Here is a 14,391-nt window from a genome sequence, read left to right on the forward strand (position 1 = left end):
CCTAACCGAGGGCGAAACTCTGTCGAACACAACCGAATTCCTATGCTTCCAAAGCACCCACATTCCGAGAAGTAGAACTGCCCTTATGTCTCTTGACTTGTGCCCCACCGAAGTCTTGTTTAGGCACCACGACTAGAGCGTGTCGTCGGCTCCTGGCGTCTAGTCCGCCCTTCCTAGGGTCGTGCAGATCGCCGTCCACACCGTTCGCGCGAAGACACAACCTAGCATGATGTTGTTCATAGATTCGTCGTGTTTGGCGCGGAAAGGGCAAGAGTCCTGGTGTGGTAGCCTCCTCCTAGGAAGCTTATCCGAATTCTAGTGGTGTGGTAGCCCCCTCCACGCAAAGAAATGACATTGTAGCGGCGCCCTGGACCTCCACGTGAACTCAGCCATAGGAACCACCTCTCGGCCAACAAATTTTGCGGCATACGCTGAACGTATAGAGAAATCACCATCGCCTTCCCAAGACCATCTAATTTTGAGGAGTAATTTTAACATGCTCCCTCTTACTCCCTCTTTTTACATGAGAGGTAAGAAGGTAAGAGTTAATCACACCACTAGCTAATCATATCAATGACTCAGATCTATTATGTACTCTTACCTCTCATGTGAAAAAGGGAGGTAAGAGGGAGCATTTGCACCCATCCATAAGTTGGACCACTATGGTCCTAAAGTTGCATTTACTCCTGAAGTGCTCTCACCCCTATGCCCAGTTCAAAATTTGTAGCTCAGGCATTGTTTGATAGTGCATCGTGAACCGTCCACGAAAGTCTTACACGTCGAGGCACTCTCTCATATAAAGATGGCGCAGTTTTTGCCACTCGCAGACTGTCTAGCCATCGGTCCTCCCAGAACATGGTGTCATGGCCGTCACCAATCGTAGCTCCGGATGCAGCAATGTACAGTGCTAGAGACTCCTTCATCACGGGAATGTCAAATTCCGCCCACGACCTCTCTCCATCCGATCTGCGCAGCCATGGTCAGCGTGCTTGCATTGCTATGTTGAGCCACCTGAGGTTTCGAATGCACGCGCTTAGTTTTCTCCTGTTCTATGGATGCAAAAAAAGCTTCAAGCTTGACCATAGCTGTTTGATCACGACACATGAGAACTACGTTCAGCACAAGAAAACAATTAGTCAAGTACCACTATGTTGATTTTGTCAGAAAATATAGATCCATCCGCGCATGATAGCTTGGGCATGTCAAACTTTCTACAGTACACCCACATGACGATGGGTAAGGAATCCTGAACACATGCGTACAGGGATCGTATCTAGGTATGTGGTATTTGATTCGATCCATCGCGATCTAAATTTATTTTGTAGATCATCCGTACATTCACAAAAGAAATGTTAGTACGCCCATCGTACAAGGTCGAGCTTATTAATTTGTGCACAAACTCCAGTTTTGTATCGAGTATGTGAATCAGTTTTACAAATCTGATGGCCTGAGGAACTTGTCCAAGGCTTCATATTGATATATAGAAGTACACAGGGGAGTGAAACCGACCGGCCACCACATGTCTCTTTCGATTCCATCAGCTGATCTGTCCATAATGATCTCATCAAATGTTTTTTCTTGTCTGTCCATTTGAGTAGATTGGGTATCTAATTAGGTTAGTGCTAATCCTAGTACTCATCTAAAGTATGTTTAACATACTATGATATTTAAAGTACCAACTAAAAATACTGCAAACACCTAACTCTTAAAGGCTAAAGTCAATATACGATATAGAATTACCAAACCATGTGTACATCAACTTGCACACATGGTGTAAGAAACAACCATCGGGACACTAGTTTGAGTTTTTTTTTCTTTTTGTCTCATATGATCACCGCCATTTTCAAAGTCAAACATGTATCATATCATTATTTATTATTTTTGTACATGTATTTTGCACCACTTTGTAGAAACTTAAATTCAAACACAACACGTCAATTATTGACCATCTGGAACTGCGTTCAGGGGAATGGAATACAAACATTGAAACCACAAGAGGTGTATGCATGACGGTCTAGTTAGCCATATGTCGATGCCCGGAATGTTTTAATGGTATTTGAAATATGTTTGGACAGCATTAGCTACATTTTTAAGGCATGAGCATTTTCCAAAGATATGACTAAAATCTAGCGATGCATTATAATTTCCTAGGAAATCCTTACCGATTAATAATAATCATACATAGGAATTTCATGTGAATCCTAGAAGGCAGCACATTGAGGATTATATAGGACCTTTCTATAGAGTAGGGCGTTTTGGTGACCATGGAGGCCGATTTTTTTATAAAAAAAAAAATCAAAGTTAAAATATTTTAGTTAAAAAAATCTAAAAATATATGTACATGTATATAAGGATGTAATATATATGCGTGTAGAATTTCACGGTAAAATACCGTGAGTTGCGACATGTACAAAAAAAACTAAATCATGGACTTTGAGCAATGAACAGCGCATGTGCTAAAAAAGCCACATTTTCTTTTTGCACAACCCGCGTTTTAACACATTTCATCATGAATATTTACACAGCTGTACATAATGCCTCTAGGTATATGTGTATTTGTTTTTTAAATTTTCTTGAAACATAAAAGTATGAATTTTGAATTTTGCAAAAATTTGGCCTCCATGAAGCTCGTCCTGCATTCAGCATTTTCGCTTTCTACATGGTTTCTTTTCCCCATAAAAATCCTACTCCGTGCGACTCTGAACCTAAACAATGCAAGGAATCTTCAGTAACCTCCCTGTGGGCTGTGACAACGGCGACAAGAATAGTAATCTAGGACTAACCATGGTTCTTGAGAACATTATGAGTGAGTGAGTGAGTGTTTAAAAGTAACACGAGTGGGCATAGAAATTAGGTGCGCCCTCGCTGTCATTCAAGCGGGGCGGTCCTCTTCTCCATTATTAATGATGATGTTGTGCGTCATGTGGACACGATCGATCTTAATGCAGCTACCTGCAGATCGATCGATGGATCGATCATGGTCTAGATCTGAGAATGCATTTTCTTTTCTTTCTCTTTTTATTTGGGGACGATCGAGTGCAGTTAGGTAAAAGTTCGAGAGAGAAAACTACGGCCACTTACCTTCCTTTCTCTCTGTTCTGAAGATATTCATTTACTTATATTAAATTTGTGTGGGTGCATGCAGTAGAAAAAAAGAAGATACGACACCTCCAGTCCTTCCACTAAGACCAAACAGCTTACTTTGATCAGCACGCACCAAGCCACACGATAGCTTATAATATAACCACACAGGACACCGAGAACAAAGTGAAAATGACCGCACACACTATCACAGTATCATACACACCATCACAGCTTGGCGAGATAGGGGAGAGAGAGCAGGGTTAGAGTGAGAGGAAACAATGTTAGGGCATCTCCAACGTCGACTCTTAAACCATTCGCAATACGTATTTTGCCATTTAACCTATTCCTGAATCGGTCCGTTGACGCGTCCGATTGTCCGGTTTCTCCCAAACTGAAGGGCGGGGGTTTGCGGGAGTTCAGACCGCCTCCACGTAGGATTCTGACAACCCCGGTCCATTGAAATCCCCCTTCCGGTTCACTTTTCTTTCACTTCGCCTCTGCTCCCCCTTGTCTCCATTCGCACCTTTCTCGTCCGACGATTTCGTTGTACCTCTCCGCCCCGCCGTCCAAGCATCCTCGGATGTCCGCAACCCCCACCAACGCGCCTGCTCGTCTTGGACTACCCCGTCGTCCACCCAGGATTCGTCCGTAGCCAGATACCCTCCGCCCCCTGCATACACCGTCCATAGCGGACACCAACACTCGGCAAGTGTTCGATCAAATGCTATTGAGCTTTTTTTTTTGAGTTTTTTGTTATTTCCTAGAGTAATTCGATGGCAGGGTATTTGGTTATCGAGATGAGTTATTGTGTGATGCGTGGTTGGTCGTATTGTGGACATTGTAGGCAGGAACTCAGGAGGCTCGATCTTTTTGGCAACGCATGCGTGCTTCATTTCATGAGCAAAAGAATTTCGGGTCGTACGAAATGCACGTCATCCATGAACGCACTGTCAAGTCGATATCACATCGATGGTACACTTTCTGTTACTCCGTCATGAAGTATTGCGGTGTGATTCATTGAGTGGAGACAATGTAGCCATTGGGCTCGTCAACCATGAAGATTATAAGTTTTGCTTCTTGTTGCTCTTCATGTTGGTTAATTCATTTATTTATTGCTCTACACGTTATATAGCCTGGGCGTGCTATACTACAAGACCGAGGACATGCCATTCACGCGCATACATTGTTGCATAAAAGCTCAAGAGACAGTATGTGTGGGACGACATGTGTCGACTCTAGCTCGAGTATCTTTGAATTTGAAATCAGTGTATTTCAAAAAATTTGTTGAGCATCCAGTTATCTTGGATGTAATCATTTATATTTGAACTATTGTTGTACTAGAGATATTTGCATGTTATTTATGCAGGGATGAATTATGCTATTATCTATAATTATTTTGAGTGTTGTGGTGCTAAAGAAAAACTCATAAACGACATGCAAGGAACATGGTTAAATGGCCGGCTACCGTATCCGTGTCCGTAGACTAGTCGTGTGTAAAGAATCGGTGTTGAAGATGCCCTTATATTCCATCAACGCCGAGACAACCAATGACAAACAAGCATGGTGGTGCATCATGTACTGCACTCGCAGAGAATAGTATTGTACCTTTGTACGTACCCACTGAAGGAAACTGCCACCACCTCCACACATATACTATTCATAGAGCCCATGAGAATGTCCATGACTTGTGACTAAACTTTCACCCTGAATCAAATCCTTCCTAGCTAGGAGTACTAATCAATAGGGAATAGGCGGCCATGTCGCCGTGCACCCATGCCACCATGACTTTTCAGGTGCTCATCCACCATTTGCCTAGCCTAGCAGCTCCTCCCCCTTCTGGAAGCCCGCCGCGAGACAGGAGGGGCAGAAGCGCCATTTGATCTATCGTGTGGGGGCGGATAAACCCTGGGGCATTGGTGTCGTGTCAACCAACTTGATCACCATGAACCGCATACTAGCCTAGCCTAGCCAAGCCGGGCCAGCTCCCCAGTGGGGACACGAGTGACGTGGGTGGGTGGTGCAACCCAACGCATGCGTGTGTCCGCTTGCTCATTAGTAGCAGCCTTGTCCCACCCCAGCGACGACCTACCCTGCCTTGCACCCAGCTTAGCTGAGCTAGTTTAGCTAGCCACAGCTCCTTGTCCTGTGGCATGCCACCCATCAATCCATCCATCCATGCATGTATATCCGGATGCAGGGCCATTATTATTTCTAAAAATATTCATGCATAGATATTTTTCAAACAAGATGATCAAAATTTTCAAACAAGATAATCGTATACTATTAGCATGCAATTTTTTAGTTAATCGCTCGTGGTGGTGAATCTCTCTTGGGGCAACAGAAGTCACAGGGCATCAGTTCCTCAAGCATAATTCCCCTCACATTATTGTTTTGTTTAGCATTATAATTGCATCTAGTTCCAATTCCCTTCCTCTTGCATAATTGCACCGCCTTTTTTGCTTGCTTGTTTTTTCCTGCGCGTTTTTCGCTGAAGAATATGTATGGCACCAACAATGGAAGATTCTCACAATCATACCAACTGGTTTCAATTCAGGGTAAATTCGGATGTGACACACGAGTCGTCCTCGGCGGCAGTGACGGTATCGACAAAAAAACATTCAGAACTCATGAACAAATTAGCATTTCTCTTCGAGAAACGTCGAATTATAGGTGTTCCCACATGAGGAAAACCCGAGTTGTCGACCTAACTAGAAAAGATTAGAGGAAACCACAATCAATTATTCTTGAAAGCTACACGCTATAATCTCGTGTGTCTCAGCTTAGGATGCGTGCTAACCGCCGATTCGCTGACATGGACGGCGACATATTAGCAGATGAAACTCTTAATGATTTCTTGTATTTATCTTTGTCCTTTTAGAGCTGACAACAAGTGCCCTATCGCTGTAAAGATAAGTACATGAGCAACAACACTTTGAATTCAAAGATGATGATTTGTAGTAGTAAATATAAAATATGTAACAAAGGAAGTTGGACTTGGATTGCTAGTCCCCTATTGGCTCATGGCTGATGCAGGCGGCCTACTAGCCTAGCTAGCTAGGGTATACAGCCGAAGACATACTACTGAAGAAAAATGCCCCACCACATGAATGAAGAACATAAACGACTCAACAAAGTCAAAGAACAAACAATATTCAGATATACTCCATGTTGCAGCATGATAGTACTCCACCAGCAGCAACCTGGGCACGGTCCACTTGCCACTGCCACCAGACAAGGATTAAGCAGCTAGCTGACAGAAGTGCTTATTAAACACACAAAGTGACAGCCCTGGATCTCCATCTCAGAAAGATTAGCAGCAGCTGCCTGTACTTAATTAATCAAAGCAGTGTCAAGGTAAACTAGGTTAGCAGCAGCAGCAGCTACAACCAATTAAGAAAGAAACATGAGGTGTAACAACCTGGGTTTGTTTAGTGACACTGGTTAACCGGCCAAGTGGCACCAAAAGCACTGGATTAAGAACCTGTAACTAACCAGTCAAGCAGCATTAGCAGCAGCAGCAGCATCAGGTAAAGTAATATGCCACGTCGGTGTCAGCAGTTTTGGTGCTACAGTTCAACGGCACATAGGTTAGGTTAGCAGCCAGCCAAGCCAAGCGGAGGGGGTGATGGGTCAGCAATGCTGTCTCTGCTCCGTCCAGTCTCCTCTTCTCTTCTTCTTCTTCTTCGCCTCCTTGTCATTGCTGCCGCTGCTGCTGCTACCATCCAAATCCATCGGTTAAATTCCAGGCCAAAATAGTGGGCGCCCACCAGCGCCCTCCTCCTCCGCCCCTCTCCCCCCCCTGTCCTCATATGCCGCTCCTGTCCCGTCCTCCTCCTGCCACTTCTTCCTTTCCTTGCTTCTCTCGCTCTGCCAGTGCCCTCCTCCTCCTCCTCGCTGAATCTCTCCTCCGCGGAGGAGGCCCGCCGCGTCGGAGCCCGGCCGTCGGGGCGCCTGCCCGTGTCGCGGGGAGGTTTTCTTTGGGGGAAGAAAGGTCGGGGTTTTCGGCTGGTTGGTTGGGATTTTGGTTCTTCATTTGAGCGGCGATTTCGGTTGGTTTTCTGCGATTCCGAGTCCCTGTGCTGTGATTCCTGCCGCCCCGCGCTTCCATTTCTGTTCCCCGCAAGCACCCCCCGGAATTCAGAGCGGCCGAGGCGGTTCTTCGCTCCGGGCCTCCGTCCATGTAAGAATTGGGTTGGAGTTGGAGGCGTCGATGCGGAGATTCGAGGTCGAACTTTGAGCGAGCGAGAGATCAACAACTGTTGCTCGAAGGTCGATTTTTATCCGTGAACCCGGTTTTCAGATTGGTTGTTGCGAAGGCTGCAAGTGGAGGACGACTGTCGTTTTTGGCGAGGATTTGAGAGCTGTGGTCGAGGTCAAAAGAGATCAATGGCGTCGCTGTCCGAAAGCGAGGGGACGAACAGGGGGGGCATGTGGGAGCTGGATCAGAACCTTGATCAGCCCATGGATGAGGAAGCCACCAGACTCAAGAATATGTACCGGGAAAAGGTCTGACGTTTCTCTTCTTCAGTTAGTTACTTTACAGTTCATTTATATTAGTATTTTAATTCATCTGTATTTGGCTGCCAAGACTTGGTTATTTTCAGAGAATGTAAAATTGGTCCCTGCATGTGACCAGTTCATCTCATTGTGCAGTTTGTGCTTTAAGGACATCTGGAACAGTTTGATATGGATTCTGCTGCTTGAACATATTGTTTGTCATCTGTAGTGCGCGAAGTAACCTGATGTAGTTGGTATGATGGGATTACCATTTTTTATTTTCAATGATGGTGGGATTACTGAGTAACTGAAGAAATAGAGTTTTTAGCGCTTTCTTCGTAGTGAAAATGACGCGCTTCCAGGCGTGTCAGGGAAAAGAAAAAAGGAGCAGTGATTTTGTTTATCCAAGTTTTTTGTGCATTCCCTTTCGATGAAACAATTAGCAGAAGAATCTTTAGTCCTGAAATTTAATGTCTGTTTATTCTTGAAAAGAAACTGAATGCTTGTTTTATTGAAGTTGTTAGGCTACTAAATCAAGATTTTATATTGACTGTTATTTCCCTTGATGCAGAAATTCTCATCAGTTTTGATGCTGCGGCTTGCATTTCAGAGCCTTGGGGTGGTCTTTGGTGACTTGGGCACATCACCGCTCTATGTGTTCTATAATGCCTTTCCTCATGGAGTAAACGACGACGAGGATGTTATTGGAGCTCTTTCCTTGATCATTTACACCCTTACTCTCATCCCTCTTGTGAAGTATGTTTTTGTTGTCTTGCGGGCAAATGACAATGGTCAAGGTGAGATGATTTATTCTCACATGGTCAAAGTATCATACTGGTTAGACCTTCAATGAGACGGTGTCTCTTATGATCTGCTCTGTACTTTGCAAAAAAGGAAAATACTGACTGAAATACATCTCAAATGCTTATTTCTACACATTAGCCAACACCAAGCACAGTTGAATTTAATAAGTGGCAACCATAACAGTGCATTTTTTTCCATCAGATTGGTAGGTGAATATTTTAGCAGAATGCCTTTCTGGTCATGAGATGCCAGAGCGGCAGCTAAATTATTTTATATGGAAAGTTTAGTCTGAGATCACTTTACTGTTGCCTCAATGAACGAAAGAAACTCTTCCATGCGCAATTCTGGGACTTCTTGATTTGATAAGTTGCTTGCAGTTTTACACTGGTGGTGACCTCTTTTCTTGTCTTGCAGGTGGTACACTTGCTCTGTATTCACTTCTCTGCCGTCATGCAAAGATCAGCACTATACCCAACCAACACAAGACTGATGAGGACTTGACGACATATAGTCGGCAAACTTATGAGGAGAACTCATTGGCAGCAAAAATAAAGAGATGGCTAGAAACACGCGCATATAAAAGAAACTGTCTTCTTATTCTTGTTCTCCTTGGTACTTGTACAGCTATTGGAGATGGAATCCTTACTCCTGCTATATCAGGTATTCTACATAATCTCTTCCGAATTCATGTTCAGCATCATATTTTTCTGAGTAAATTGAACATTTCCAGGAATCTGATTTGTGATTTGTATTTCACAGTTCTTTCTGCATCAGGTGGAATAAAAGTTCAAAATCCAAACATGAGTACTGGTAATATTGTGTTTTCAGTCTTTCATGCTGTAACTTCAGTAAATTCTTCAAGTATGTTAGTACATAGAAGCATCGAATCACTGCAACGATGAAAAGTCAGTGCAATTCACCTCTGTTTTATGTACTACGTATTAATTATTATCTCATATGTACTGTTACCCTTATACTCTATCTTTTGCATAAATCCATGTTGTAAAATTGCTTCATCTTTGATTCTCTTTGCATCTGGCAGATATTGTTGTACTTGTTGCCGTGATCATCTTGATTGGAGTATTCAGCATGCAACACTTTGGTACAGACAAAGTTGGATGGCTATTTGCACCTATAGTGCTCATCTGGTTCATTTTAATTGGAAGTGTCGGTGCACTGAACATACACAAGCATGGTAGCTCTGTATTAAAAGCATACAATCCAGTCTATATATACCGTTATTTCCGAAGGAATGGGAATTCTTCTAACACCTGGACTGTTCTTGGAGGAATCATGCTTAGCATCACAGGTCAGTCCGTTTTACGTATTCAGGTTTAGAAATTACCTTCCATCAACTTATAATAGAGCCCGTATGACATGCAGAAATTTGTTTCTTTCTCCTCAGGAACTGAAGCGTTATTTGCGGATCTATGTCATTTTCCTGTTTTGGCCATTCAGATTGCATTCACCTTCATTGTATTCCCATGCCTTCTTCTGGCATACACAGGGCAGGCTGCTTATATAATTTCCAACAAGCAACATGTGAATGACGCCTTCTATCGCTCCATTCCAGGTCCTCCTCAGATACTATAGCTTGTCCTATTGACTAATCATAAGATAGATTGGTCGATGTGCCAGCACATCACATCCGCCGTGTGCACACCGTCATAGTGCGTAGCCATTATTGACAGTGCATACTAGTGCCGTTGCTTTATGTACTATGGTTCTCATGGTGAGATGTTTAATAATTGCAGATGCCATATACTGGCCAGCCTTTGTTATAGCAACTGCTGCAGCAATAATTGCAAGTCAAGCCACGATATCTGCTACCTACTCAATAATAAAGCAGGCTCTTGCATTAGGATGTTTCCCCCGCGTGAAGGTAGTCCACACCTCGAAGAAATTTCTCGGGCAGATTTATATCCCTGACATCAACTGGCTCCTCCTTATTCTTTGTATTGCTGTGACTGCTGGATTCAAGAACCAGAGCCAGATAGGAAATGCATACGGTAAGGTTTACTTTCTAAATATGGATTCTGGTGAGCATTCCTTGTTTACAACACCATGTAGTATATATTGCTAAGCTTGGAAAAGCTACATGCAGACAATTTAAAAGGAAAGGTTGCCTTATAATAGAAAGAGTGAATGCTAATAGAAGAATGAAATTGTCCTGAAATAAGAACTGTCGCTGAATTTTCATGATATAATCTCCGCTCATATCTCAGTCAACTCTAAATTTACATTTACTGATGTGTGAACAGGCACTGCAGTGGTTATAGTTATGCTAGTGACAACGTTCCTCATGGTACCAATAATGCTGCTGGTGTGGAAGAGTCACTGGATTCTTGTCGTCACCTTTATTGTGCTCTCGTTGATGGTAGAGCTACCATACTTCTGGGCTTGCATATTGAAGATTGACCAGGGCGGTTGGGTCCCGCTTGTCATCGCGATAGCCTTCTTCATCATCATGTATGTGTGGCACTATTGCACTGTAAAGCGGTATGAATTTGAGATGCACAGCAAGGTGTCAATGGCCTGGATTCTTGGCCTCGGTCCGAGCCTTGGTCTAGTCAGGGTTCCAGGGATAGGCTTTGTGTACACTGAGCTGGCAAGTGGCGTACCGCACATCTTCTCCCACTTTATCACCAACTTACCTGCTATCCACTCGGTTGTTGTCTTCGTCTGTGTCAAGTATCTTCCAGTCTACACAGTCCCGGTGGAGGAGCGGTTCCTTGTGAGGAGGATTGGGCCGAAGAACTTCCATATATTCCGGTGCATTGCAAGGTACGGATATAAAGACCTCCACAAGAAAGATGATGACTTTGAGAAGATGCTCTTTGACTGCCTCACGTTATTCATCCGACTCGAGAGCATGATGGATGGTTATTCAGATTCCGACGAGTTCAGCTTACCAGAGCAGAGGACTGAAGGATCGATTAACACTGCATTTCTGGCAGACAAAACTGTCAACACAATGTGCTCCAATGGTGACCTTAGCTACTCATCACAGGATTCTATTGTGCCAGTGCAGTCACCCCTCGGGGTAAACAACCTGTTGACGTACTCAAGCCAAACCAACCGTACAGTCAGCAACGAAGTGGAGTTCTTGAACCGGTGCAGGGATGCTGGCGTTGTGCACATCCTAGGGAACACCATTGTGCGCGCTCGGAGAGATTCAGGGATCATCAAGAAGATTTCGGTAGATTACTTGTATGCCTTCATGAGGAGGATCTGCAGGGAGAACAGCGTGATGTTCAATATTCCTCATGAGAGCCTTCTTAATGTTGGGCAAATATACTACATCTGAAACATCATTTTCCGCTTGGTTTGTACTGGATTCTGAGCAAAAAGCTCTGATGTACCCTTCTCTGGAAGGGAGAAGGGGGATGGCTGCTTTAAACTGTAAATAGGGAACTTATCGATCGTAGAATATAAATAGGGAATAGCTTCAGATTTTGTTTCGCGCCCCGCATCTTTCAGGCGGTGTTCATGCTAGAAATGTTCGCCTTTTGTTTTGTAATTTGTAAGATTCAGATGCTTCCTTTCCCTGATAAATCATATATTGTGATAGTTATCTAGGAAAATCTCTAACTGGCAACTCATGGATTCAAAAGTATTTGCAGCTTTCTAAGTTGTCACCTTTGATTTCATTGAAAAAGCATCATCATCTTTGTGTCTGGCTGGAAAGGTTGGACTCCTTTGGTTTGGAGGAATTTCATCGGAATTCTATAGATAGGATTTTTGTTGGAATTTTTCCTTAGAGCCCTTTGGTTCATAGGAATGGATTCCTATTCCTACATAGGCCTACACTCAGTAAAAAATTCCAATGATGTGAACCAAATGACATATCTTTGCCTATTCTTACTCATAGGATTTGAGATGCATGTCATCTCATTTCCTACAAGTTTCCTATTTCTATGATAATCCTATCCTATGAGATACATGCCATTTTCAGAATGTCTGAATTTGATGTGACAGTCAGATAAATGTACAGATGTTGTGCAACAAAAAGGAAAAAAAAGGCATGCTCATGCAAAATTCCTTAGTCAAACTAATTAAGCAATGCATGTTACATAAACCATAGTTTCAGGGTAATCATATTCTCATCTGGATTCAGCAACAAAGGAGTTCCACAATAGCTAGCAGATAAAACTACCTAAGATGGCTAGATCACTGATCACATTTGCAGGTCATGATGGTTGCTGATGACTGAACAAGAAAATGGACAAAATATCTTCATCGCAGAATGAAACTAGCCTGGACCACGAACCACTCAGCATATCGAGGGCTAATTGGCCTTAGCCAATCTACGAATCTGGCTTGGGCGCGGCTTTTCATCCTGATTGCAACAAGCTGCGTCGCAAGGGATCTTTCCACATAGGCACTTGTCTCCATGACTGACAACAGCTTCTGCAACCGACCTTTTCTGGCGACGATGACGAAGTTCCTCAAGCTCGCACTTCAGGTTGTCAACCTGCTGCTCGAGTGGATCAACCTTGTCGGTGAGGTAGTTCATGTGTACAGTCGCCTTCTCAGGGAACTTCCTGTCCAGCCATTGGGTGAACCCACAGTCCTGTTTTGAATCCTGACAAAAACAGAAACAAAGACATAGATTATCATTGTGGATCAATGCAGTGATGGTTCAGACAATTTCATGTATATACAACCCAGATAAACATTTTCCAAAGGAAGCTCACCGCGAAGAGAGGGCAGCGGTAGAACCTTCTCCCTGGGTCTTGACGGTCCCATGAAGTTTCAATGGTGCAAGGTTTATCATGGTTGCAAGTTGGCCAGCTGCCATCATCATCAGATTCATCTGTCACTGCAGGATCTTCATCAGCAACCGGAGTGCCATTGGTGACGACTGCCTTAGAAACAGAGGTTGTCTTCTTGGCACTCCACTTGACAAACAGCCTGAAAACTCCAACATGGCGCCATGCCACGTTCAGGAACGCCCTCCAGGAATCGTCCCCAATTATGTCAATCAGCATGGTGGAAGGAGGAGCCATGGGATTGTTCCTGACATACAGAATGTGCTGCAGAGTGAGCTCATGTGTCGCGCCATTCAACTGGAAGAGCTGCATTATCCAGCGTCGCACTTGCTCGAACGACTTGTTCAGTGGCTGTGGCAGCCGTGCGACCAGAAACGGGCAATCGGGACTCACTAGTGCCCCCTCAGGCCCATTGGAAATCTTCCCTTCAGCAGGAAATATCACAAACTCTTCTGGCATCGTCATACCTGTAGAAAAATGCACGTATTAATGACCGTCCTAACAGTAGAATATCTGGGGAGAAAAATGTAACATCCCAAATTTTCAATTTGGTATGTTATACATAGATCATCATTGCATATCATGTTTTATTGCATTTTGACAAATCCTCGATAAATCCTAAGCAACTCAAGGACCCTCGGAGAGAGTTGGGGATTTTCTCGAATTTTCATATTTGATTTTCATCAAATAATAAGACGAGGATTTTGGTTTTAATTATTTTCTCTCCGGAAAAATATTTCAACTTTAAAAATGAACGAGAGGAGAAAATATGACTTCTCCAAAACAATTGAAATACTGGAGGAAAAATGTTAAAATCATTTATTGGAATTTATTTGCAATTTTTATTGCATTAAAAATATTGCATGTTTTCAAAATATTTATTTTGTGTTAAACAAATGTTCACCCTATTCTAGATTTTCTAACTAGACGGGGAAAATTTATTTTATATTTTTCTGACTTTTATTTATTTTTCTATGAATTATTTTCCGCAGAACATTTAAAAAAAAACGCGCGCGCCCGCTGGGCCGAGCCCAGGCCGCCGGCCCACCCCGTCGCCCTCTCCTTCCTCCGCACGGGAGAGCGCCGCCGCCGTGTCCATGGAGGACACGGGAGTCCGACCCCGCCGGAGCTTGCCCCCTCCTCCAAGCCGAGCTCCGCCCCCCTCTTTATATACCCCCCAACCCCCCCTCTCTCTCATCTCGCCGCCGCCCGCCTTGCATCTTGCCGCCGCCGC

At 43.7% G+C, this 14,391-nt stretch overlaps 2 protein-coding genes across 3 annotated transcripts; one reads left to right on the forward strand and one right to left on the reverse strand.

The window, feature by feature from the left end:
* Positions 1 to 6,726: 6,726 nt before the first annotated feature.
* On the forward strand, positions 6,727 to 11,969 carry LOC123054287 (probable potassium transporter 11). 2 transcript variants are annotated; one of them, XM_044478021.1, is made up of 8 exons: positions 6,731 to 7,590; positions 8,153 to 8,378; positions 8,800 to 9,045; positions 9,145 to 9,195; positions 9,428 to 9,694; positions 9,791 to 9,958; positions 10,140 to 10,394; positions 10,647 to 11,969. In XM_044478021.1, the coding sequence occupies exons 1-8, from the start codon at positions 7,471 to 7,473 to the stop codon at positions 11,690 to 11,692; spliced, it is 2,379 nt and encodes a 792-aa protein (XP_044333956.1). In that variant the 5' UTR covers positions 6,731 to 7,470; the 3' UTR covers positions 11,693 to 11,969. The 2 variants fall into 2 exon arrangements, with proteins under 2 accessions (XP_044333955.1, XP_044333956.1); XM_044478020.1 differs by having other exon boundaries at positions 6,727 to 7,590; positions 8,800 to 9,195.
* A 704-nt stretch (positions 11,970 to 12,673) lies between these two features.
* Positions 12,674 to 13,631, reverse strand: LOC123049828 (uncharacterized). Its single transcript, XM_044472695.1, has 2 exons — positions 13,083 to 13,631; positions 12,674 to 12,970 (listed from the first exon to the last, which is right to left on the reverse strand). The coding sequence occupies exons 1-2, from the start codon at positions 13,620 to 13,622 to the stop codon at positions 12,674 to 12,676; spliced, it is 837 nt and encodes a 278-aa protein (XP_044328630.1). The 5' UTR covers positions 13,623 to 13,631.
* Between the last annotated feature and the right edge of the window lie 760 nt (positions 13,632 to 14,391).

This window comes from Triticum aestivum, chromosome 2D (assembly GCF_018294505.1).
Source record: "Triticum aestivum cultivar Chinese Spring chromosome 2D, IWGSC CS RefSeq v2.1, whole genome shotgun sequence".
In the NCBI taxonomy this organism is placed as follows: domain Eukaryota; kingdom Viridiplantae; phylum Streptophyta; class Magnoliopsida; order Poales; family Poaceae; genus Triticum; species Triticum aestivum.

Coding starts and splice junctions, on each gene's coding strand:
- LOC123049828 (XM_044472695.1), bottom strand. CDS start 13,622: ATGACGATGCCAGAAGAGTTTGTGATATTTCCTGCTGAAGGGAAGATT. Junction 12,971..13,082: donor ACCGCTGCCCTCTCTTCGCG/GTGAGCTTCCTT, acceptor TGTTTTTGTCAG/GATTCAAAACAGGACTGTGG.
- LOC123054287 (XM_044478020.1), top strand. CDS start 7,471: ATGGCGTCGCTGTCCGAAAGCGAGGGGACGAACAGGGGGGGCATGTGG. Junction 8,379..8,799: donor GGCAAATGACAATGGTCAAG/GTGAGATGATTT, acceptor CTTGTCTTGCAG/GTGGTACACTTGCTCTGTAT. Junction 9,695..9,790: donor AATCATGCTTAGCATCACAG/GTCAGTCCGTTT, acceptor CTTTCTCCTCAG/GAACTGAAGCGTTATTTGCG.